Source organism: Hippocampus bargibanti, linkage group LG06 (assembly GCF_051943395.1).
Source record: "Hippocampus bargibanti isolate YZ-2025 linkage group LG06, ASM5194339v1, whole genome shotgun sequence".
Classification (NCBI taxonomy): Eukaryota; Metazoa; Chordata; class Actinopteri; order Syngnathiformes; family Syngnathidae; genus Hippocampus; species Hippocampus bargibanti.
The window spans coordinates 29,003,504-29,026,845 of NC_142739.1; the positions used below are offsets into that span (position 1 = coordinate 29,003,504).

Below are 23,342 nucleotides of genomic sequence, written 5' to 3' on the forward strand. Positions count from 1 at the left end.
CCAAATTCTCAAATAAAATGTTAATTAGATTCGTGTTTGCAAGAAGGACTATTTTATTTTGTATAGTATGTCGTGTGACCACTTCCTCTCCGTGGCGCTGTTTCATGTGCGGACGCGATTTCTGCAAGTCGGTTGCGCGCATGCGCAAAAAGTCTTCCGACCCTCAAACCCGGATGTAACCAACGCCTAACCTGTCGGAAGGGAAAAACGGCGAGTAGAGTTGTAAAAACCTCTTCGAACGGCCACATTTGCGCTTTTCCCACAAGTGGACACGCGCACGAGAACGTTTGGAGGGTTCGCGACTCACACCGACTAAAAAAGTGAGTAAATTCGACTGCCAGTCTTGGCGAAGGCCACCGAGCTGTACGTGTGCGTAATTATGCTGAAGCTACTAGCATCGATCTGCTTTATGCACTTGTCACATTTAGCACATTTTACGTCTCAAAGAATTAATATCATTTTTTAAAGTAGTGCGCGGTGATCATTTGACACGACAAAGGCGACTTTACATTTTATTTGTCTTTTGTATTGTCGCTCGAGCCTTTGTGCCCCTTTAGTCACACCCCCCGCCTCCCTTCGAAGCTTTTGATGTTTATATAAGATTACTTTCATGATTTAAATAGCGGAATTCTTATATTAGGACGATTATTACGTCTGTTTGTGGTAGAATGTTAAATGGCCTGTGCGGAAGTGGTCCGCGTTCGCCCCCCCCCTTTTTTTTTCTTTTTCTTTAACGTGTATTAACAAGTCCGACACGACGAGCCTCACTCAGTTCCCAGCAAATCCTCTTAAAGCAGGAAAAAAAGCCTTCTAAAATATGAAGTTCACCAGCGATTAGAAAGTGATTTAAACTCCAGATAATACAGCGAATGAATAGTTGGCCCTTTAAACAGGTCATGACGATTTGAACATGAATTTCATATTTCTTCACTGTGCAGTTGGCCAGCATCACGTTCGACCAAATGAATCGCAAATTCATATCAAAGGCATTTGAGTTGTTGATTTGAAATCTTTGAAGTGTTTACAATGACTTATAACCTATAAACATGAAAGCGGACCAACTGAAATACAGCTGCCCCCCTCCCCCCAAAAAAAATTCAGGCTATGTGATTTGAAAATTATTCCCTCCTCCATCGCATTGCCGGTTTGAATTTGATGAATTGTTCAGCCAGCAAGTCTTACTCAATCTTCTTCCTTCCTGTTTTGTCTTCATTTTAGGACTCCGATATACAGTGATACCTTGGCTTATGAACTTAATTGGTTCCCAGAAAGTGTGTGTAAGGCGAAAAGTGTGTATTCCAAACATTAATTTCCCATAGTAAACCATTGAAATGATAATAATCCATTCCCAAGTTTCCATAAAACATAATTTTCAACTAAATAAGCCTTAAAACGACACACAAAATACCTTATGTTATGTATAATAAATGTGATACGGTATTTTAATTAAAGAAATAAACTGTACTGGATGAAGTGATGGTCGTTGATGGTTTGTTGATCTGTTTGCATAAAGTGTCTCAAGGAGCTCTGGGTTGTTCATCTTTGAAGTTGTGATATTGCAACAGCAACAGATGCAGGCAGACACACTAGAAACTTCATTAATAGCTGGTTCCCTTGCTTGTATGTTGTCTTCAAATTGTACAGATGGCTTGTGTGGGTTATTTGTGGAGCCTGATTGATGGGGTATTTTAACCTTGCAGTCTACACTCTGCCTTTGAACTATCAATAAAGTTGAAACGAGTCCAAATTTTCCTGTTTTCTATCCATTTTCTCACCATTTCACTTTTGTTTTTTGTATCAAGCTTTCGTGTGTGTGTGTGTTTCTGTAATCCCTCCCGCCGCTCACTGCTGCGTGTGTCGCCTTCTGACTCTACCACGGATCTTGACCAATCACGTGTGGCTTTAACCGAAGACTGGGGGCGGGGAATAGAGGCCAAAAAAAAAGTCAGCTGCCATTTTCAGCTACTTGTTAGGAGAACCAGCTCGTTCGTGAACGCCACATCACTCATTGTGGCGCTCCGTGTGTTTCCCCAAAAAGTTTGTTTGCCAAGATTATCTTTTCCCGAATTTAACGTTCGTAAGGCGAAAAATCCGTTAGCTAAAGCGTTCGTAAGCCGAGGTATCACTGTACTTGTTTTTGATGAATTTCATAATTCAATATATCTTGATATTTCAAGCCCTTTTGCCCAAACTCAATATGAAAAAAAATAGTTACAGAACATTTAGTATCAAAAATTTGTCACCACACTGATTGTGTGTGAAAAACTATTTGTTTGAGAATTTGGATTGGATTGGATGTACCTTAATTCGTCTCGCAGTGGAGAAAATTTACATTTCATAGCAGCACAGTTATGAAAGGAAAATGAATGGAAAGAAAGAAGTAGAAAAATAAAATACAGGAACTACTGGAAAGGCAACCACTCTCGCGGCGCCATCTTGAAGTAAAAAAAAACAAAAACGAAATAACAAATTTATTTATTCATTTATTTTTTGAGACAAAAAAAAATCAAAAATCAAGTGATTTTTTTTTTTTTTTAAGTTGGACTTTTGGATCTTTTTTTAGACAAAATAAATGACAAAAAACATAAAAAAAATCAGAAAAATCAAAACTTAAGTGATTATTTTTAAAGTTGGACTTTTGGACCATTTTCATATTATATTTTGATGTTTCTTTCTTTTTCTCTCAACAGATGCAGACTATAAAATGCGTCGTCGTCGGGGATGGTGCGGTTGGAAAGACCTGCTTACTCATCTCCTACACGACCAACAAATTCCCCTCAGAATATGTGCCTACGGTCAGATTATCTTGTCAAGGGAATGACATTTTCTGCTTGATTTGTTTGGGAGAGGAAATGAACAATACATCTTTTTTTTTTAATAAGGTTTTTGACAACTATGCAGTGACGGTGATGATCGGGGGTGAGCCTTACACACTAGGCCTTTTTGACACTGCAGGTAAGGAATTCTCACTGGAATTGAAATGATTTGATGACTGTCCGACCGCGTGACAAAAAAAAAAAAAAATTTTTGCCATGCGTGCTCAGGTCAAGAGGACTACGACAGACTGCGTCCTCTAAGCTACCCGCAGACAGATGTGTTCCTTGTGTGCTTCTCTGTCGTCTCCCCGTCGTCATTTGAAAACGTCAAAGAGAAGGTCGCTTTGGCTCTTAATTCGCCTTCTAATTTAGATCTACTTTTGTAACACAGTTTCATTTGTGACCGCAACTACCGCTCGTTTCCTTGCTAGTTTTCTCTTACTTTGCGCTCGGACCAGTCCAGAAATAAATGAATAAACCAACAAATAAATATATAGATAATAAACAGACAAATAACTAACTAAATCAATAACTAACTAAACAAAAATGGAGAAATAAATACATACAAATAAATCAATATGTATTGATAAATAAATTAAAAAAATTAGATGGATAAATAACAAAATTAATAAATAAATATAAATTAAAAAAATCGATGGATAAACAAATACATAAATACATAATAAACAAGCAAATAAAGAGACAAATAAGTACAATTTAAAAATATAGAAATAGGTAAATAAATGCAGAAATACACCTAAATAAATAGATATAAATAAATCGAAGGATAAATAAATAGATGGATGTACAAATAAATAAATACAAAACAAGCAAATAAATAGATATAATATTTTGTATAAATATGCAGTGTGCAAATAGATAAATAAATACACCTTAATAAACATAAATAAATACATGGATGAATAAATAAGATGATAAATAAATAGATGGCTAGAAAAAGACAGATAAATTAATTAATGTTAAAAATATATCAATACATAAATAAATACACCTAAATAACTATATATATGGAAATAAATGGATTAATAAATAGATGGATAAACAAATAAATATAAACATAAATTAATAAATATAAAATGTATTTTTTATTTATTAAAATTTAAATACAAAATTAAAGTTCTAAATATAGAAACTAAATAAATTAAAGAAATAAATATAAAAACACAGGGCTAAGTAGACAGATAAATGTTATAAATATGTAAATAAATACACCTAAATAAATGTAAATAAATAAAGAGACAGATAAATAATTAGATGCATGAATAAATAAATTTAAAAATAAGTAGATGGCTAAATAAATAGACAGATAAATTAATTAATGTTAAAAGTATATAAATAAATACATACAGCTAAATATATATATATATATATATATATATATATATATATATATACACAGATAAATACACACACCTAAATTAACTATGTAAATAGATGGATAAATCAACAAATAAATAAAAACGAGTAAAAAATAGATAAACAAATAAATAATTAAATAAAATTTTGAGGGGCGGGGGTCACCAAAGCAACGGCTTCGATGTATGGAATATTTTTCAACGACAAACAAACAAAAAAAAAGACGTTAAGCATCAAATATCACCTCCTTCACCCCCCCCCCCCCCGCCCTTTATCTTCTTCAGTGGGTTCCTGAGATTTCCCACCACTGCCCTCGTACGCCTTTCCTGCTGGTGGGCACTCAAGTGGACCTGCGGGAGGACAGCAACACCATTGAGAAACTGGCCAAGAACAAACAGCGCCCCCTGTACCCTGAGAGTGCCGAAAAGCTGGGCCGGGAATTGCGGGCTGTCAAATACGTCGAGTGCTCTGCTCTCACACAGGTATGGCGCCACGTTTCCTCAGAAGAAAGGGGTCGTAAAAACTGCGGCGTGTGTCCCGAGAAATTTGAAAGGAGTGGGGAAGGTGTTGTCGAGTGTCGAGTTTATCGGGTACTGTTTGACGAAAAGATTTGGTCTTGATATTCCACAAACGTAATACAGTGATACCTCAGTTTACGAACGCTTTAGCATACGAACTTTTCGCTTTACGAACATTAAATTTGCGAAAATATAATCTTGGCATACGGACAAGTTTCCACACGGTGGCTGGCGGACTAGTTTTCCACACCCACTTTCTTTGAGTGCAGATGTGTTTTGTTATCGAGTGGAGTACTCTGCCATTATGGGACCGAAAAAGACCCCACCACAGGCTAGTGTTAAGCCGAAGAGGACACAAAAGAAAATGATGGTCGAGCAGAAGAAGATCATCGAAGAACACGAACGAGCTGTGCGTTGGTGCGATTTAGCGTCCCAGTACCACTATGCTAAGTCGACCATTGCTACGTGTGGCTAAGGGTGTTTCTATGTTATATAAGCCAGTGGTCCTTTTTTGCGCCACGGACCGGTTTAATGTCAGACAAGATTTTCACGGAGCGGCGGATAAATACAACAAAATAAGACAGACTAGCTATCTCGCTGGCTATCCATTATATAGCTAGTTGTCTAGCTGGTTATCTATTGGCTATCTATTAGCTAACTAGCTTTCTATCTATTTACTTGCGGGTTGAATCACCGCTGGCGCGTGTGGCGGCCACTGCTCACCCACAGAAAAATGCATTCTCTGACCTTGAGAGTTTTGAAAGACGCTTACAAATGAAATGTATTATTATTATTGTCGCCGAAAAAGCACGGCAACTTCACTTGGATATCATCAAGAGGCAACCTGGAAGAACCATCACAAAGGTAATTAAAATGACTTTATTATACTGTACTGTTTATTTCTTTAATTACAATACAATAGCACATTTATTATACATAAAACAAGGTATATTTTGTGTAGTTTTAAGGCTTATTAAGTAGAAAATTAGGTTTTATGGGGTCCTGGGAACGGATTATTTTCATCTTAATGGTTTCTTATGGGAAATAAATATTTGGCGGACGAACCTTTCGCCTTATACACACTCTCTGGGAACCAATTAACTTCGTAAACTGAGGTATCACTGTATTAATCAAAATATCCTATTTGAGCCTTTCCGAAAGCGTTCTTTTATTGGTCCAAGAAAAAATTCCCAATTGCGTTCCGACGTTTGACACCATCGCCTGCTTTTGTTCTGTCGACACAGCGAGGTCTCAAGAATGTGTTCGACGAGGCCATCCTGGCTGCTTTGGAGCCCCCCGAGGGCAAAAGCAAGAAGAAGTGCGTCCTGCTATAGGCCCAGAGGCACTCAAGACACCGAACGGTATATAAGAAAACATATTTGCGGGGGGTTTTGTTAGGGTGGTGGTTTTTGGGGCGATATCCAAATGACGGTGAGTTTAGTTCGGTGGCCAATTGAGACAAAAAAAGGGGGGGGAAGGTACCAAGCGGATTAAAAAAAACGGGGGGTTTGTTGCGATGAGTGCCTTCAAAATAAAAGAGTTGAAAGAAACAAGGAGTGAAAAGGTCAGTGTGCAGTGCAGCCATTTTCGCCAAAGCTTTTTGTTTCGAGTTGTGTTCTCCGCAAAAAGGGGCAGGAACCCCCTCTTACCTCCCTCAGAACTGATTTTTTTTTTTGGGAGGGGGTATCATTTGCTTTTGACTTTTGAACTGCCTGCTGCTTCCCCTCTCCCCCCAATTTGATGCGAGAAAATCAAAAATAACAAAAAGAAACAAGATTTACTTTTTAGTTTCCAGCGGACTTTAGTTGTCATGTAAAAAGGCTACCGTGGTACTGTCGACTTTTTCCTGGTTGATTTGGATTGGTGGAAGCACATGAGATTCAGGACACTCCAAATAAATGCGGTGCTCTTTTGGTGATGGGGGGGGGGGCTTGATACGGAAGAGCATTAGGGCCAGGTTGAAATATATATATATATATATATATATATATATTAAAGATGGGGTATTATTCTGAGAAAAAAAGTCGCAAATTTGTGAGTTTCAAACTCGCAAATCTGCTCGATTTAAAGTTACAAATTTGCTAGATTTAAAGTCACAAATTTGCGAGATTTAAATGCACAAATCTGCTAGATTTACTCACAAATTTGCTGGATTTAATGACAAAAATTAGCTCGATTTAAAGTCACAAATTTGCTGGATTTAAAGTGACAAATTTGCTAGATTTAAAGTCACAAATTTGCTAGATTTAAAGTCACAAATTTGCTAGTTTTAAAGTCACAAATTTGCTAGATTCAAACTTGCAAATTTGCTAAATTTAAAGTCACAAATTTGCTTGATTTAAAGTCACAAATTTGCGAGTTTGAATTTAGCAAATTTGTGACTTTAAATCTAGCAAATTTGTGACTTTAAATCTAGCAAATTTGTGACTTTGAATCTAGCAAATTTGTCACTTTATATCTGGCAAATTTGACTTTAAATCTAGCAAATTTGTTACTTAAAATCTAGCAAATTTGTGACTTTAAATCGAGCAAATTTGTGACTTTAAATCTAGCAAATTTGTGACTTTAAATGTAGCAAATTTGTGACTAAATCTCGTAAATTTGCGAGTTTGAATCTAGCAAATTTGTGACTTTAAATCTAGCAAATTTGTGACTTTAAATCTAGCAAATTTGTGACTTTAAATGTCGCAAATAATGTTGCTTTAAATCTAGCAAATTTATGACTTTAAATGTAGCAAATTTGCAAATTCGAATCTAGCAAATTTGTGTCTTTAAATCTTGCAAATTTGTGTCTTTAAATCTAGCAAATTTGAGACTACAAATCTAGCAAATTTGTGACTTTAAATCTAACAAATTTGTGACTTTAAATGTCGCAAATTTGCAAGTTTGAATCAAGCAAATTTGTGACTTTAAATCAAGCAAATTTGTGACTTTAAAGCTAGCAAATTTGCGAGTTTGAATCTAGCCAATTTGCGAGTTTGAAACTCGCAAATTTGCGACTTTTCCCTCAGAATAATACCCCATCTCTAAAAAAAAATATTTCAACCTGGCCATAATGCTCTTCCATAGTTTGAGGTGGGGGGGGGGGGATTTTTTTTTTCCTTCCTCCTTCTGCAGGTGACTTAAAAAGAATAGATCGTTTATTCTTTCTTTGTGTACATTACATTGATTTTATGTGACTTTATTTTGGGAAATTCATAGGAGTAAATGTTTTATTTTTATTCCCACCCTCCCCCCTCTTTTGCCCTTTCTTGAAACTTGAGGTTTTTTATTTTAGTTTGTGTGTGTGTGTGTGTGTGTGTGTGTGTGTGTGTGTGTGTGTGTGTGTGTGTGTGTGTGTGTGTGTGTGTGTGTGTGTGTGACATCACTAGACTACAAACAGGGTGATTGTTAATTGCCAAACTGATAAAAGTTCAGCTGTAATATTTTACATCCATCTTCATCTTGGAACGATTGGGATGTTAAACTTGGGTAGGAAATTGATGGGAGTTTGTAATCGCGTCATGTTTGTTAATAAAATGATTGAAATGACACGGACGCAACCGACTTTTTTTTTTTTTTTTTTTTTTTTTTTTTTTTACGTAGCCTCGAAAAAGTTGGACCTGCAGGCAATAGTTTAAAAAAATAAAAAAAAATGATTAAATAGACAGATATATAAATATTAATAAAAAAATAAATATATCGATAAATAAATAAGAAAAGATGGATAAATAACTAAATAAATATGAATACATCTAAATAAATAAATACATGGGTAAATATATAAATTGATAAACAAATAAACACATTAAAAAACAATCAAATAAATAGACCAATCAATAAAAAAATATATAAATATATAAATAAACACGGGTGACTAAACACAACCAGACAAAAAAAAAGCACTTCCACAACCTCATAGGTACAAAACTACGACACTTTTTATTAGACGACACGTGCTAAGCTAAGAGCGCGCCAACTTGCCCGTACGTACGACTTTTGGCGGCAAAGCACAAAACGGGACACGGTTGTCAGTAGTAGTTAATTTTTTGGCGTGTCTGCTGGAGGCTGAAATCCAGCGACACGGCTCCGGTGTGCAATAAATAAAACTGGAAGAGGGTAAACTCAAAAAACTTTTACGCTCGTGCCGTTTTACAGTCTGCTTTGAGAGCGTCGTCGGTTCAGTCCAAGCGGTTAGCGGAGGAGTTGAGGCGACTTGGAGGGAAAACGCAGCGTTTATTCCACATTCTAGTCGCAGGAGATCAAGTAGCTAACATCTGCGCGCTACTCGTACCGCTCGGGGGAAACGCTCAATGTTAGCCAGCGGGATTTTGTGCTGTCCCGGTTTGTATGAACTGTTTTAGTAGTTTGAGCAAACTATATCCTTGATATCCATCTTGAGGTTTACCTTTCAAGCGCTCATTGTCCTTGAACGTATGACAACTCCAGGATACAAAAACAGCAATCATTTTTTCTTGCTAGTGGGGGCAACGAGCATGCTAGGACATGGACAACTGTATGAAGTGGCACCAATGATGGGTCCAGGGTTGTATGAGCTGTTTTACTAGTTTCAGCAGACTCTATCCTTCATAGCATCTTGAGGTTTACCTTTTCAAGCACTCATAGTCCTCGGAAGTAGGACAGCTCGGGGGTACAAAAACAGCAATCATTGTTTCTTGCTAGTGGGGGCAACGAGCATGCTAGCACATGGACAACTGTATGAAGTGGTATAGTTGATGCTCATGAATGACTGTTTGACTCGCGGTCCACGGTATTATTACAAGCAAAAAACTAGTCCGTGGTCCTGAAGATGAATGTCCGGGGTATGGAGGACTCAATGCTCAAAAACCGCTTTTCAGCGTGAGCATGCTAATGTGCCGCATGCACGTCTGTGCCTGCCGCTTGTCGGTTTCAGAGTTTTCGGAACGTGCCAGAGGTGCGAATGGAACCCCCGTTTGGATTTTGGTTAGGGTTTTTGGCTGACTTGTGCGCTTCAATTCAGAACAGTCTCGCTGCTTCGTTACTTAAGTAAGATGGTTAAGCGTTAGATAAACATGTCATCTGTGGTCAAAATAGTCCTATCCTTGTCCCGTGGACTAGGAGTGTCAAGAGTCTCTGTTGAGTGTTTGTTTGGGATTTGCTCTTCTAAGGTGTTAGATTTATTTTAATCGGGCGGAAGGACACCGGGGTGGTCGGGGCTGTAGCGACTTCAAACTCTGCAGGTGTGAACGGTGACGGTGTTCTTGCACTGTTGGCATCGGACCGAGCAGCACCAGGAGAACTTGCAGGAGCACCGTTGCACCACCTCGGCCCTGCCCGCCCGATAGCCCGGCCCGCAGCACACCAGTTCGCAGCCGTCCGGTGCTAACCGCGAGGTTCCTGGTGGGGGAGGAAGCGGAATTGACAAAAAAGAGCCGGAAATCAGACTTTGGTTGGGAAAAATCCGGATAAACAGATTTTTGTCTCTGGAGGGATAAAAACAAATCACCGTTGCATCTCCTGCCCGCCGTTCCGGGGATACCATTGTCAGGGTCCATCTGGCAGAAATCAGGGGATGGTGCAAGGTACACCAGGTCTCGAGCAGCAGGGGGTTTCACTTGGGGGTCGCGAGGGAGCAAAGCAGTCCTTGATCCGATGCGAGTCAGGCGGACCTACCGGAGGAATGTCTCGGTCATGTTGGTATTTGAGTGACCGAGGTGTGTCGGCGCGGTACCTCCGTGGCTCCGTCGAAGCGTTCCTTGAGGACGATGCCGACTCGGCGGAACGGTGGCATGACTTTCCAGCAAGTCCTCAGCTCGCAGGATCCAGACACGCCATGACACTTGCACTCCACCTGCATGTTGTGAAGGATGGCCTGTGGATGGAAGACGTCCACAATCACCGCCAAAGCCCCCAAAGTTGGGAGCGAATCGAACGGAAGATGTTAGGAAACACCTTTCGACCGGCTTCGTTGTTGTGAAGGTTCATCAGCGGTCGGCCGGCAGACAGCCCCCGGGCTCGTTCCGGTTCATCCGCAAACGTTTGGGAGAAGGCGACGCCGTAGGATAGGTTGTCGCTGCAGCCTGACCACTGGAAACCTTTGTGGTGGACAGCAAAGAAGTGAAACTTCCTTCGGTTCAGATCCACAAAGTTTCCGATGACTCTGCTATTAATGATAGCAGTTTACCCAAATAGTTTCCATGTCTGGGACGGTTACCTGGCGCTTAAGCTTAAAGCGCTTTAGGGTTCTTCGATTTGGCGTTTGAATCTGCTTTACCCTTCTGGTGTGGGGTTTTCTGTACCTTTCCAATTCTTGATACTACCAAGAATGGACATTAAAATACCCTCAATCAAGGGTGTCCCAAGTCAGGTCCCCAAATCCCTGATCCTGTCCCATTTCTTTTGATGCCTTCCTCCTTCAACGTACCTGATTGAAATCACCAGAATCCTTTCCAGGCTTCCGTAAACCTTGCTGATTAGCTGACTTTGGATTCGGGTACGTTCGATAAGGGCGACATCTAAACTAGACTGGATAGGGGTTCTTGAGGACTGGACTTGGGTACCATTTGTCTCTAAGTGTGTAAATGTCTCCACAGAAGCACTGGACCGGTGGGAAAATACTCCAAATATCAACCTCAAAGGCCTAAAGCACGTCAAATAACCCAGTATGGAATTGTTCACTTGACTGTCCATTCAGAGACCAAGTTATAAAAATGTCTGTAATCCACTGGTTTGGTGTGGTCCGAGCAGACCACCAAAGAGCCACAGAGACGGGCAAACGTGCTAAGGCCAGAACTAGTGATTGACGACAGAAACCTGACGGGGTGGGAGTGACGGACCAGAGATCAACAACAAGTGTTCGGGAGTCTTTGTTGAGTCATCAGCAGATCCTTAAATTCCTAGGGTGGGATCCTTTTGGTCTTTCAATATCAACGATATTGATCAAAAGCCAATTTTCCTTCTCAAACCCACAACACCTTTGACACTTTTTGACTCTGGTGGTACCGTACCAACACGTCCTTGAGAAGTGAGTCATTGCGTTATCCTCCTAAACCCCTTTGCAGAAAATTTCCCACGTAACAGAATCCATGCTCACCCTCGGGGCTCACCCCCCTGACCTTCCTGTCACAGCCGCACCTCTCCAGTTCCCCACGCGTGCACGCCCGGGTCACGGCCACCGCCACGGCTGCCGAGGACAAAGCGTGCACAAAGGCTGCCTCGCGAGTACCTGTTTAAAAAAAACAAACACGCCCACCCCCCCAAGAAACAGGAAGTAAAAACCTATGTGGGAAATTTCAGATATTTTTCCAAGGGTCAAAATGGAGGCGCTTATCTTGGTAGCACACCTTGGTTCATGACTCTGCCGAAAACATTGATCCCTCTGGGGGTGGTGGAACAGTTCCAGCGGCGGTTCCGGAATTGGTGCTGGCACTGGATTGGAAGCGTAATCGGGATTTTCAATTCGTTCTCAAATATTGCGGCTTTCTCACAGATTGTAGAAACATCGACTTTAGCTCAGTCGTAAGCTCTACGTAGTCGCGAGTCTTCGTGTCTGGCACCGAGTCCAAACATTCTGTCGGGTTCTCATGACATCATGAGGTGACGTAATCTCAAACTGTGTAAATCAAAACTGTCCTAATTATCTTTATGAGGAAGCTCTCGTAAATTTCAGCTCTTCACATGGCTATGGTTCAATTATTAAAGTTGCTCCTAGTTTATGATAGCGACAAGTGTCATTCATGTTTTATAGACTTAAAATATGAGCAATGCTCTTCACTGGTGCCCAAATCCACAAATCACAGCGTCCTGAATGTCAAATAAATCAGATTCGGGGCTTTTAAAATGACTTGTATAAAAACAAAAAAGGGGGAAGATTTAGTGCTTAGCTGCTGTCGTAAAAGAGTTAGCACAGTTAGCATATCTCGCTTGGATGTTAGGTTCAGTGAAGACTCATTGAAGACTTGAATGTTAGGTTCATTGAAGACTCTAAATTGGACATTAGGTGTGTCTGTAGATCCAGTGCGCGTTTGTCGAGATGTGTCCGGCTATTGACTGGCGACCAGTTCAGGGTCGAACCCGATTCCCACCCAACGTCAGACAGGAATGGACTCCCGGTTACTACCCGTTCGGCTCTTTCGAAAATGGGTGTTGTAAAAATGTTATCCTACCTCCTCTATGACCATCTCGGCAGCCTTGCGTACCGACTCCATGACCTCCCCCCGTGCCCTGCACACCCCCACCTGCCCCGGGGTCAGCCCCCTCAGCCGCGCACATGGTGCGGCACCGGACACGGGCCTGGAACGTGGCAACCTTGCCAGGGAGCTGATGACACAGGGCGGAATAGAATAGGTTCACACACACTTCAGCAGTAGTGGGAGTAAACAAACCCCCACCGCCCAAAAAAAGGATGGATAGGTAGATAGGCAGGTAGCTAGGTAGCGAAATAACTAGACAGCGTGATAGCTCGATAGCTAGCTCGATAAATAGATAGCTAGGTAGCAAAAAAACTAGATAGCTTGATAGCTAGGTCAATAGCTTGATAGATGGGTAGCTCGATAGCTAGCTCAATAGCTAGATAGATAAGTAGATAGGTACATATGGAGGAATTAAGTAGCGAAATAACTAGATAGCTAGATATCTTGAAATAGCTAGCTAGCTTGATAGATAGCTCGATAGCTGGATGGATAGCTAGCTCGGTAGATAGATAGATAGCCCCCCTGCCCCCATTGTGCCGAGATAACAAAATGGAAAATGATTCGGGAAAAATAGTATTATACATAATTGACACATTTTTACTTTTATAGATCTGAGTCTGTACTCAAATATAATCCCGCCGGTTTGTTATGGGGCTATCCACCAGCTAGCTTCTGAGCTAAAAGGCATATGGGACGCCGCTAAACTAGCGGTTGCACAACAGGCGGGTGCATGGGGTTCGAAATGTGAGATGTGATCTGACTTGGGAGGCCGAAAAATGACATCAAGCGGCTTTGTAAATTGTGGCGGCCATTTTAGTTTTCAGAGTACAGACGTATAGCCCGTTAGCTAGCTTGCTAACTGCATGCTGTTGTGGAATAAATAGAAGACACTGGGAATTTTCCTTGATAAACACAGACCCAAGTAAATGTGTTTTGAGATTTTAGTGTTATTTATTTCACCAATACACGGCGAGCGGACCAAAAGGCCAACAAGCTTAGGCCACCCGAGCTTGTCACTGGCGGCCATTTTTTGCCATGCCTTAAAAACAACTCACTATACCAGTTTTCACTTTTTCCCACAATTCAAAGTCATTTTCAAACATTTATTATCTCTGATTAATCTTTTAATCCACTTTTTGTGACTTTTTTTTAACAAATATTTCTGTATTTTGAATGCATTTTGGGAGCCCCTTTATAGTTTTGTGACGCACAGGGAGTCCAAAAGGGGATCATAATTCACGAACATGCCGCAAAGAACTCATGGATGGTGCCTAAAGATCGCCCGACTTTTGGGTGAGGGGTGAGGGGGGGGGGGGGGGGGGCGGCGCACACAAATGAAGAAGCCTCGGTGACGGCAAAGAAAAAGCAAAGGTCACCGACGGGGGAGACACAAAAAAAAAATAAACGGTGAACCGCTGAAAAGGATTTGGGGAGACATGTCACTATCTTTGAAACGTTACAGCATGACAAACAAACGCCCTTCTTTTCACCACCCGCGCTCGACTTACAGCCAGTTGGTTGCCATGGCGGGCTGCGTCGCCCATAGCAACAGAAGGAGGAGTGGTGCCGTGAGATTGACAGTGGAGACGCTTGGCATCAGACTGTTCGGCCGTCGTCCCGTCCGGGTGCGTCAGGTCAGGTGGAGAGGGGGGGGGGGGGGAGGAGTCCTCTGGACAGGTGGTCCGTGAGCTTATGTTCCTGAACCCGGATTTGAGCCCCTCATAGCTGTTAGCAATGAAGTCAAGAACCCATTAGTGGAAAGTGACCTCCCCGAGCACTTTTTGTGACATTTTTTTGGAAGCGTGCGAGAGGTTTTTACATCTTTTTTTTTCCCTCCACGATCAGCTTTGCGACTTGCTTAGCCCAAATGTCAATCAAAAAAAAAAAAAAGTGTGTGTGTGTGTGTATACATACATATATACACAGTGAGGTATCACACAGTGATACCTCAGCTCACGAACTTCATTAGTTCCCAGAAAGTGTGTAAGGCGACAAGTGTGTATTCCAAACATTAATTTCCCATAGGAAACCATTAAAATGAGAATAATCTGTTCCCAAGTCCCCATAAAAGATAATTTTTGACTAAATAAGCCTTAAAACTACACAAAATATACCTTATTTATGTATAATAAGTGCGTCGTTGTAAACTGTAACTATATAATAAAGTTGTTTTATTTACCTTTGTGATGGTCGTTGATGTAACACCCTTAGCCACACGTAGCAATGGTCGACTTAGCATACTGGTAGTGAGACGCTAAGTCACACAAACGCACACCTCATTTGTGTTTCTCGATGATCTCCTTCTTCTTCTCGACTATAATTTTCTTTTGTGTCCTCTTCGGCTGAACACTAATCCGTGGTGGAGTCTTTTTCGGTCCCATAAGAGCAAAAGTACTCCAGTCGATAACAACCCACGTCCGCACTCAATGAAAGGTGGTGACGAAAACTAGTCCGCCGAAAACTAGTTTGTCCCTCAAGATTATATTCTCGCGAATTTAATGTTCGTAAGGTGAAAAGTTCGTGAGCTAAAACGTTCGTAAATGGAGGTATCACTGTTTACATCTATATCACCAATTTTGGCCAATTATGTGCTGGATGTTAACTAGGGATACTTTGTTGATATTTATTTCCAAAAAAAATAGTGCGAGAAAAGTTGCTCTATTGTGATTTTACAGGCTGTGATTTTTGTGGTGAATCGATGCAAAAAAGATTGAATATTTCATATTTTTATTAGGGCGGTATGAATTGTCCACTGAAAACTCGGCAGAAAATGGAGTCATGTCTCACCTTGACAATTTTTCGTACTGCAATTTTTTTGTATTTGTGGGGGTGCATGGTGGGAGAAATATAATGTATTTTCCATCTTATTTTTGAATAATTGTATCCTAATTTTTGCAAGGGGAGAAAAAAAACAAAATAATTATTGGATTACATTTTTCAATAGATTTCAATAATTCTTACTCTTATTCCTCAGCAGTTAAAACAAATATTTTTACTGTAAAAATTAATTAAAGTAATAATTATCGTACATTGTAATAATTCAAGTACATTTTAAAATTCCATATTTTCTGGAATATAAGGCGCACCTTCAACGACTTGCATATTTAGAAACCTTTCCTTATCCATACATAAGGTGCACCGCATTACAAGAGGCACCTGCAATCAATGACACATTTTAAAACGTTTTTCATGCATAAGGCGCACCGCATTATAAGGCGCACCTTCAATGAAGGACACATTTAAAAACGTTTTCCATACATAAGGCGCACCGCATTATAAGGCGCAGCTTCAACGAATGACATTTTAAAACATTTTCCATGCATAAGGTGCACCGCATTATAAGGCGCACCTTCAACGAATTACATATTTCAAAACCTTTCTTTTTCCATACATAAGATGCACCACATTATAAGGGGCACCTTCAATGAATGACATTTTTAAAAGTTTTCCATGCATAAGGTGCACCGCATTATAAAGCGCACCTTCAACGAATGACATATTTCGAAACCTTTCTTTTTCCATACATAAGGCGCACCGCATTATAAAGCGCACCTTCAACGAATGACACATTTAAAAACCTTTTCCAGACATAAGGCGCACTGCATTATAAGGCGCAGCTTAAACAAATGACATATTTTAAAACATTTTCCATGCATAAGGTGCACCGCATTATCAGGCGCATGGTCAGCTTTGGATATTTTTTTTTTCTTTTAGGTGCGCCTTATAGTGCAGAAAATACGGTACTTAGACGTGTCAAAAAAAAGGAAAATTTAAATCTTAGAATTCCTTTATCCTGATTTTCCATTAAAAATAAAGAAATACAAATACATTTAATAATGAAATAACTCCTTGATTATATTCTGATATTTTTGGGGGCAAGAATACAAACAGTAAAATGACAACTTACCAGTCTGCAGCGCTGTGGTCTCCAGTTTAATATTTGCAGATCAAATTCAAATTTAATCCAAGTTATGATTGATATGATTTTTTTTTTCCGCTCAGCATACTCATGTCGACTTTTCCCGCAAACTGCATGCATGTTCTTCGGACCTCCACCCACCCCCCACCCCCCTACACCACCACCCCCCCAAAAAAAATACAAGTCCACGTGTTGACTTTGACTGAAAAAAAAAAAACTAAATGATCGGAAGTACTTCCGGAAGCATCTATCAAATATCCGTTTGGAGCAGTGCGTCATGAGCGGGTTCCATCGTGCGTGCGTAACAAGTTCCAGGTTGCAAGTGGCGACCGTTGGGTTATAAAGAGGGCGGGCGGCCCAAGTGAGGGTGGGAACGAGGATGGGGGGGTGGGGGGGGGGGGGTGGGATTGGTCACGTACACGACGATGATGACAACCGTGCGCTACGAAATGAAACGGTGGGGTGAACGGAAACCAGTTAATTGATTACCCGGGCGTGCCACGCAAAGGCGTCAATTGAGTGATCCATAAATGACAGTCAGCAGTAAATTTAAAGCAGGCTTCCTTGTCCCTAAACCAAAAGACAAAAAAAATGATATTTTATTTATTTTAATGTACCTTGGCTTACAAACTTAATTGGTTCCCAGACAGAGTGTGTGAGGCGAAAAGTGTGTATCCCAAAAATTCATTTCCAATAGGAAACCATTAAAATGAGAATAATCCGTTCCCAGATCCCCATAAAACAGGGGTGGGCAAACTTTTTGACTCGCGGGCCGCATTGGGTTCTAAAATTTGACAGAAGGGCCGGGCCAGGAGCATTTGGAGGGAGTGTTTGGGCCGGAAATACTCCGAACAAGTTATGTCCATAATTTATAAAATCACTTCAAATGACTTCGACTGAGCGTATTTTACAAAGATTCCACAGCATATAGCTATAGTTTACGTTTTATAGATGTAAACAGTGATACCTCCGTTTACGAATGTTTTAGCTCACGAACTTTTCACCTTACGAACATTAACATTCTAGCTACCTATCGATCTAGCTACCTAGCTACCTATCAATCTCGCTATCGAGCTACCTATCTATATAGCTACCTATTGATGTAGCTATCTAGCTACCTATCGATCTAGCTAACTACCTAGCTACCCATCAATGTCGCTACCTAGCTACCTGTCTGTCTATAACCTTTTCTGACTTGTTAGCAAAAGCGCAGTATTTCTGACTCAGCGCTTGTGTGTCGCTTGCGTCCAGGACAGTCGTCGCACGAGAGAGCCCGGCTTCCCCCGAATGTTTAATTTTCCCAAACTTTGTCGCTCTTTTTACGAGTTTCCCTACTTCTTCCCCACTTTGCTGCCCCCCCAAATCGCCACTTCACACTTGCCCTCTGCCTTATATTGTCCTGGAAGACGGGGTGACATTTAGACAAGGGGGAGGAAAACACAGTGCCGACAAATATTGGAACTGAGGCTAATAAATCACGCGAGCGAAAGGGGGGGTACGCGAACACAAGGCGGGCCGATGGGACGCGGCTCCATTTACATTGGCCGCCGCCAAAGGGGGGGCCGTAAAGCAACGCTTGACGGCGCTGAAGAAAATGGGACAATTTATCGATAGGCTCTCAAAATAATTTGCCGTTGGGAGAATAAACAAACGGACTGGGATGTTTTTTTTTTTCCTCTCGCTTCATTTTAAATGTCAGAAGTGAACTGAAAATGTTTTTATTTTGAATACATTTTCATACTTATCTATTTATTGGATAGAAAAGAAAACATTTGACACGGTTCGATTGCTAGTTTGTCCTGACCAACCAACCAATCAGACTACGGCAAGACGCTGACATCATCAAGGCTGTGAGGAAACAGTTTGAAATGTGATTGGTTAACTCATTCACTGCCGGACATCTTTTAATTTGTAAAGTAATAATAATACGTGTCCTTGGGTGCTCTGAAAGGCGCTTGTAAATTAAATTTATTATTATTATTATTATTATTATTATTTATTATTATTATTATTATTATCATGATCATGATCATGATTATGATCATGATCATGATGATGATTATGATGATGATAATGATTATTATTATTATTATTATTATTATTATTATTATTATTATAATGATGATGATAATGATTATTATTATTATTTATTTTTATCATTATTATTATGATGATTATGATAATGATGATGATTATTGGAGCTAATAGCTAGCTATTAGCTGTATAGCTAGCTGGCTATCTCGATAGCTATCTATTAGCTATTGAATTAGCTAGATAGCTAGCTTTTTGTCTATTTGAGTTACTTCTGGGTTGAGTGAACGCTGGCGCGTGTAGCTGCCGCTGCTCACCCACAGAAAAACTTATCATGTGACTGTAAAGTGACCTTGAGAGGTTTGAAAGGCGCTTATAAATCAAATGTATTATTATTATTATTATTATTATTATTATTATTATTATGTATTTGTCTCGCAGTGGAAAAATTTACATTTCACAGCAGCAAAGTTATGAAAGGAAGAGGAAAGGAAAGAAAAGTAGAAAACAAATACAGGCAGCTGCTGGAAAAGCAACCACTCTCGCAACGCCATCTTGAAGTACAAAAAAAAAAAATTTTTTTTTTATTATTATTGTGATTATGTGCAAAAATATGTCCACTCCGGTGCCAGGGTTTTTGTCGTAATCACTCCAATTCCAGGACCCACAGAATATTGACTTTTATGACTACATAAACATTCGATACAGCATTAGAAACCTTAGACTCTCTTCTTTCATCAGAAAAAAAACGTTAATTCCTAAGTTTTATGGGTCTGGAGTTATCTGAGCTTGAAATGAGGGTGACTGTCCAAAATACAATAGATACATATTGGTTTAAATAGCGCTTGAACAACAGCTAAAGCTGGAACAAAGCGCTAATATGGAAAAAAGGGCAATGCTTCCCCCTTGTGGAAGGGAAAAAATATCATCAGAGGCCATGACTAGCGCTTTATCGGCACCCAAGCATGAAAAACCATACCCGAACAAAATCAGGAATGGTTCTCTACGTCATATTTTCAATTCCCAAATAAATTTGTGAATGGCAGTTAATTAGTTAACCATCCGCCATGTTGGATGTAAATAATGCAATGCACCATGGGTAAATGAATATTCGATTGGAAATTGAAATGAGGGCGGCTGTCCAACATATCGGTTTATATAGCGCTTTAACAACAGGAGATCCTGCCCCCTAGTGGAACGGGAAAAAAAAACACATTGCCAGATGCCTGGCCAGCGCTTTATCAGCACCCAAGCATGAAAAAATAAAACCCGAACAAATGTGAATTAATAATCAATTCGGGAATGGCAGTGAATGAGTTAAAATCTCATTTTGTTTTCTTCTTTTATCCAATGTGGACTTCTTTTTTTTTTTTTGTTGTTGCTTCCCGAACAAAGCGAAAACGGTTCTTAGCTACACCCTTATCCCCCATAGACGGGCGGGCCTGATTTATGACTCCCCAAGGGGGATGGGTGGTGGTGGTGGTGGGGGGGGTATATTAGGGGTTTGTGGCTCATCTGGTTGAATCTGTGGTTGCACCGCCACCATCAAACATTTGCAGACGTTGCCACACCGGGCCGTCGCCATGTTGGCTCGGCCCATCGGCGTGAACCCCATGACACCCGTTTAGTCAGTAAATCCACCCTCTGGTTCCTAGTAAGAAAAGTATACCCCCCCCCCCCAGAAAACCTTTTCCGCTCTCCTAGATTCATATTCCTCCTTTGTGCGCACCCCCACCCCCGTCCTCCCCAGTGACGTCTTCTTCCGCAGTCGCCCACGGCAACGCCATGGTGATGAGCGGTCCGCTGTCACGTCCGGCGCCCCCTTCCTTCAGCCTCCTCCCATAAATAACTCCCCCCCCCCCCCTCTTTTATTTTCTTTTTGCAATCTTTATCGACCCCAAACATCCCCCCATTGACCAAAGTCTATGAGATTTTTACATTCTAATACACAGGTGTCCAAGTCAATGCCCGTGGGCCAAATCTGGCCCTCTACATCATTTTATTCGGGCCGCCAAAGCAAATCAAACTTGTGAAATTGATAATAATGATAATAATACATTTCATTTTCGAGCGCCTTTCAAAACTCTCAAGGTCACTTTACAGTCACAGAATAAGTTTTTCTGCGGGTGAACAGTGGCAGCCATACGCGCCAGCGTTTACTCAACCAGAAGTAACTCAAATAGATAGAAAACTATCGTTGTACTAGGTTCATCCTAATTAATATTAGATGGAAAACTAGCTAGCTAATACATAGCTAATAGATAGCTAATAGATTGCTGAAGTCCGAATCTAAATTTCAAATTTTCTACAACAATTGTCATTATTTTTACTTCCAATCTGAAAACTAGTTATTCATAATTTTTGTGTGCGTTATTTGTAATATATCCATCCATTATATGAAGCTTCAATAATAATAATAATAATAATAATAATAATAATAATAATTATTATTATTATTATTATTATTATTATTATTATTATTATTATTATTATTATTGTTATTGTTATTATTATTATCCATTTCATTTATAAGCGCCTTTCAAAACTCTCAAGGTCACTTTACAGTCACAGAAGTTTTTTTTTCTGTGGGTGAGCAGCAGCAGTCACACGCGCCAGCGTTCACTCAACCCAGAAGTAACTCAAATAGATAGAAAGCTAGCTACCTAGCTAATAGAATGCTAGATAGCTAATATATAGCTAGTTAACTAGATACCTAATGTTTCCTGACTCAAATAGCTAGCAAGCTATCTATATTGCTAATACCTAGCTCTCTAGCTAGCTAGATGGCTAATAGATAGCTTGCTAGCTAGATAGCTAATATGTTTCTTGACTTGAATTGAAGATTGCAAATGCTAGATAGCTAATAGATAGATAGCTAACTCGATAGCTAATATGTATGTAATCACCACTATTTACATTTCACATTTAATAGAAGCAAAATAATAATTAGTTGAGCACACGAACATGGAGGAAACGTCAGTCAGCAGCGCAAAAGGTGACCAAACTAGGACAATAAAATGACACCAGCCTGACAACTGAAGGTTAAAATGAAATTAAATTTACCCCCCACACCCGACGAGTCACCTTCACCCCTGCTACGCACGAATCCCACGGAGCAACTGTGTCGCGCGCGAGCGTGCTCTTGCCAACAAAGCGCCACGAGCGCGGCCGTGTATCACTATTATGGGATGGCGGCCATGTTGTTCGGAGGGAAAAGTGCTCGTGGGGGGCGGGGGGGTGCGTGAGAGGTGGAAGGAAGACCAGAGCGAAGGCTGAGCTGACAGGAGGAGAATCGCACGCGGCCTTTGTTGCTATGCTAAGTACGCCACAGAGTGTAACTAACTGTTATGACGGAAGGCCGTCGTCGTGGAAATATGTAAAATATAATTTAAATAAAATAAAATATATAATTTACGGTGGAATGTCGGTTTACCAACGACATATTTGTTTTATGAACACATAAAAGAAAAATTACCTTAGATTTCACACTAGTTCTCGGAAACGCTGTACTTTTCCATACTTGAGGTACGCTTGATTCGGGTCTCAAAATGGCCGCCGCTAGTGGTAGCCATTTCAAGGACAACCGACACCATCGGACAAATTACGTCCATAATTTGTAAAATCACTTCAAATGACTTCTAATGAGCAAATTTTACAAAGATTCTACCGCATATAGCTATATTTTACCTTTTAAGACTCGCGCTGAACATTCAGGAGTTTTGTTTTCGAGTTGATGAAGTGGAGGGATATATATTTATATGTGTGTGTATGTGTATGCGTATGTGTGTGTGTATGTGTGTAGATAGATAGATAGATAGATAGATAGATAGATAGATAGATAGATAGATAGATAGATAGATAGATAGATAGATAGATATACTCCCCTATTGCTGTTCCACGCTTCCATAAATGTACACCTGACAGCGGAACTTGTATAAAATGGGCCTGTAACCGCTGTCCCCCCCCAAAAAAAAAAAAAATGTCACAAAAGTTGACATTTTGTTTTAACTGTGTGCTTTCCTATACTTTGAGTGGACCTTGAAGGCAGCGTGTTTTCTCCAAGCATCCCTGACCAAGTTCGACCCTGGAGGGTCTTGAACCCGATCACTGGTCAACCGAGACACTGGTGGACATTTTGGTTTTTTTTGGTTGTTTGTTTGACCCCCCCCCCCCCCCTTAACCCCTCCCGTGCCTATCCCTTCAGTGACTATTCATGGCCTACCACCAGTGGGGTTTGACCTACCTACAGTCCACATGCTCTCCCTCCTATTTCCTTGTCTTTTGAAGGTGTGTGTGAGAGAGGGGGGTTATATTATGGGATGTCGCTCTGTTGGAATATTATGGTCTGTCGGGCGCGTGCACGTGTCGCCCTGACAACACCGCGGCTCCTCGGGCCTGAGCTCGCCTGTCTTGGAGTGGTATGCGCGTGAATGCGTGCGAGTGAGCGCGCACGCGCGTCGGGGGTGGTGGGGTGGGGGAGCTTGGGCCTTGTGAGTATTATGGTCTGTCGGTTGCGAGGTAACCACGC

At 40.6% G+C, this 23,342-nt stretch overlaps 2 protein-coding genes across 4 annotated transcripts; one reads left to right on the plus strand and one right to left on the minus strand.

The window, feature by feature from the left end:
• Positions 1-147: 147 nt before the first annotated feature.
• cdc42l (cell division cycle 42, like) lies at positions 148-6,686 on the plus strand. Its single transcript, XM_088999405.1, has 6 exons — positions 148-320; positions 2,691-2,795; positions 2,883-2,955; positions 3,045-3,154; positions 4,478-4,675; positions 5,956-6,686. The coding sequence occupies exons 2-6, from the start codon at positions 2,691-2,693 to the stop codon at positions 6,043-6,045; spliced, it is 576 nt and encodes a 191-aa protein (XP_088855531.1). The 5' UTR covers positions 148-320; the 3' UTR covers positions 6,046-6,686.
• A 1,710-nt stretch (positions 6,687-8,396) lies between these two features.
• Positions 8,397-16,929, minus strand: wnt4b (wingless-type MMTV integration site family, member 4b). Of its 3 annotated transcripts, XM_088998077.1 has the most exons (9): positions 16,772-16,929; positions 14,373-14,589; positions 12,838-12,991; positions 12,016-12,100; positions 11,766-11,897; positions 10,625-10,767; positions 10,404-10,544; positions 10,179-10,341; positions 8,397-10,069 (listed from the first exon to the last, which is right to left on the minus strand). In XM_088998077.1, exons 2-9 carry the CDS (start codon positions 14,459-14,461, stop codon positions 9,900-9,902), a joined length of 1,077 nt encoding a protein of 358 aa, XP_088854203.1. In that variant the 5' UTR covers positions 14,462-14,589; positions 16,772-16,929; the 3' UTR covers positions 8,397-9,899. The 3 variants fall into 3 exon arrangements, with proteins under 3 accessions (XP_088854203.1, XP_088854201.1, XP_088854202.1); XM_088998075.1 differs by having other exon boundaries at positions 8,397-10,341; XM_088998076.1 differs by lacking the exon at positions 16,772-16,929 and having other exon boundaries at positions 8,397-10,341; positions 14,373-14,717.
• Positions 16,930-23,342: the final 6,413 nt, after the last annotated feature.

Coding starts and splice junctions, on each gene's coding strand:
- cdc42l (XM_088999405.1), top strand. CDS start 2,691: ATGCAGACTATAAAATGCGTCGTCGTCGGGGATGGTGCGGTTGGAAAG. Junction 2,956..3,044: donor AGGCCTTTTTGACACTGCAG/GTAAGGAATTCT, acceptor ATGCGTGCTCAG/GTCAAGAGGACTACGACAGA. Junction 4,676..5,955: donor AGTGCTCTGCTCTCACACAG/GTATGGCGCCAC, acceptor CTGTCGACACAG/CGAGGTCTCAAGAATGTGTT.
- wnt4b (XM_088998075.1), bottom strand. CDS start 14,461: ATGCCAAGCGTCTCCACTGTCAATCTCACGGCACCACTCCTCCTTCTG. Junction 12,101..12,837: donor CCGAGATGGTCATAGAGGAG/GTAGGATAACAT, acceptor CTTCCAATCCAG/TGCCAGCACCAATTCCGGAA. Junction 11,898..12,015: donor CGGCAGAGTCATGAACCAAG/GTGTGCTACCAA, acceptor TTTTTTAAACAG/GTACTCGCGAGGCAGCCTTT.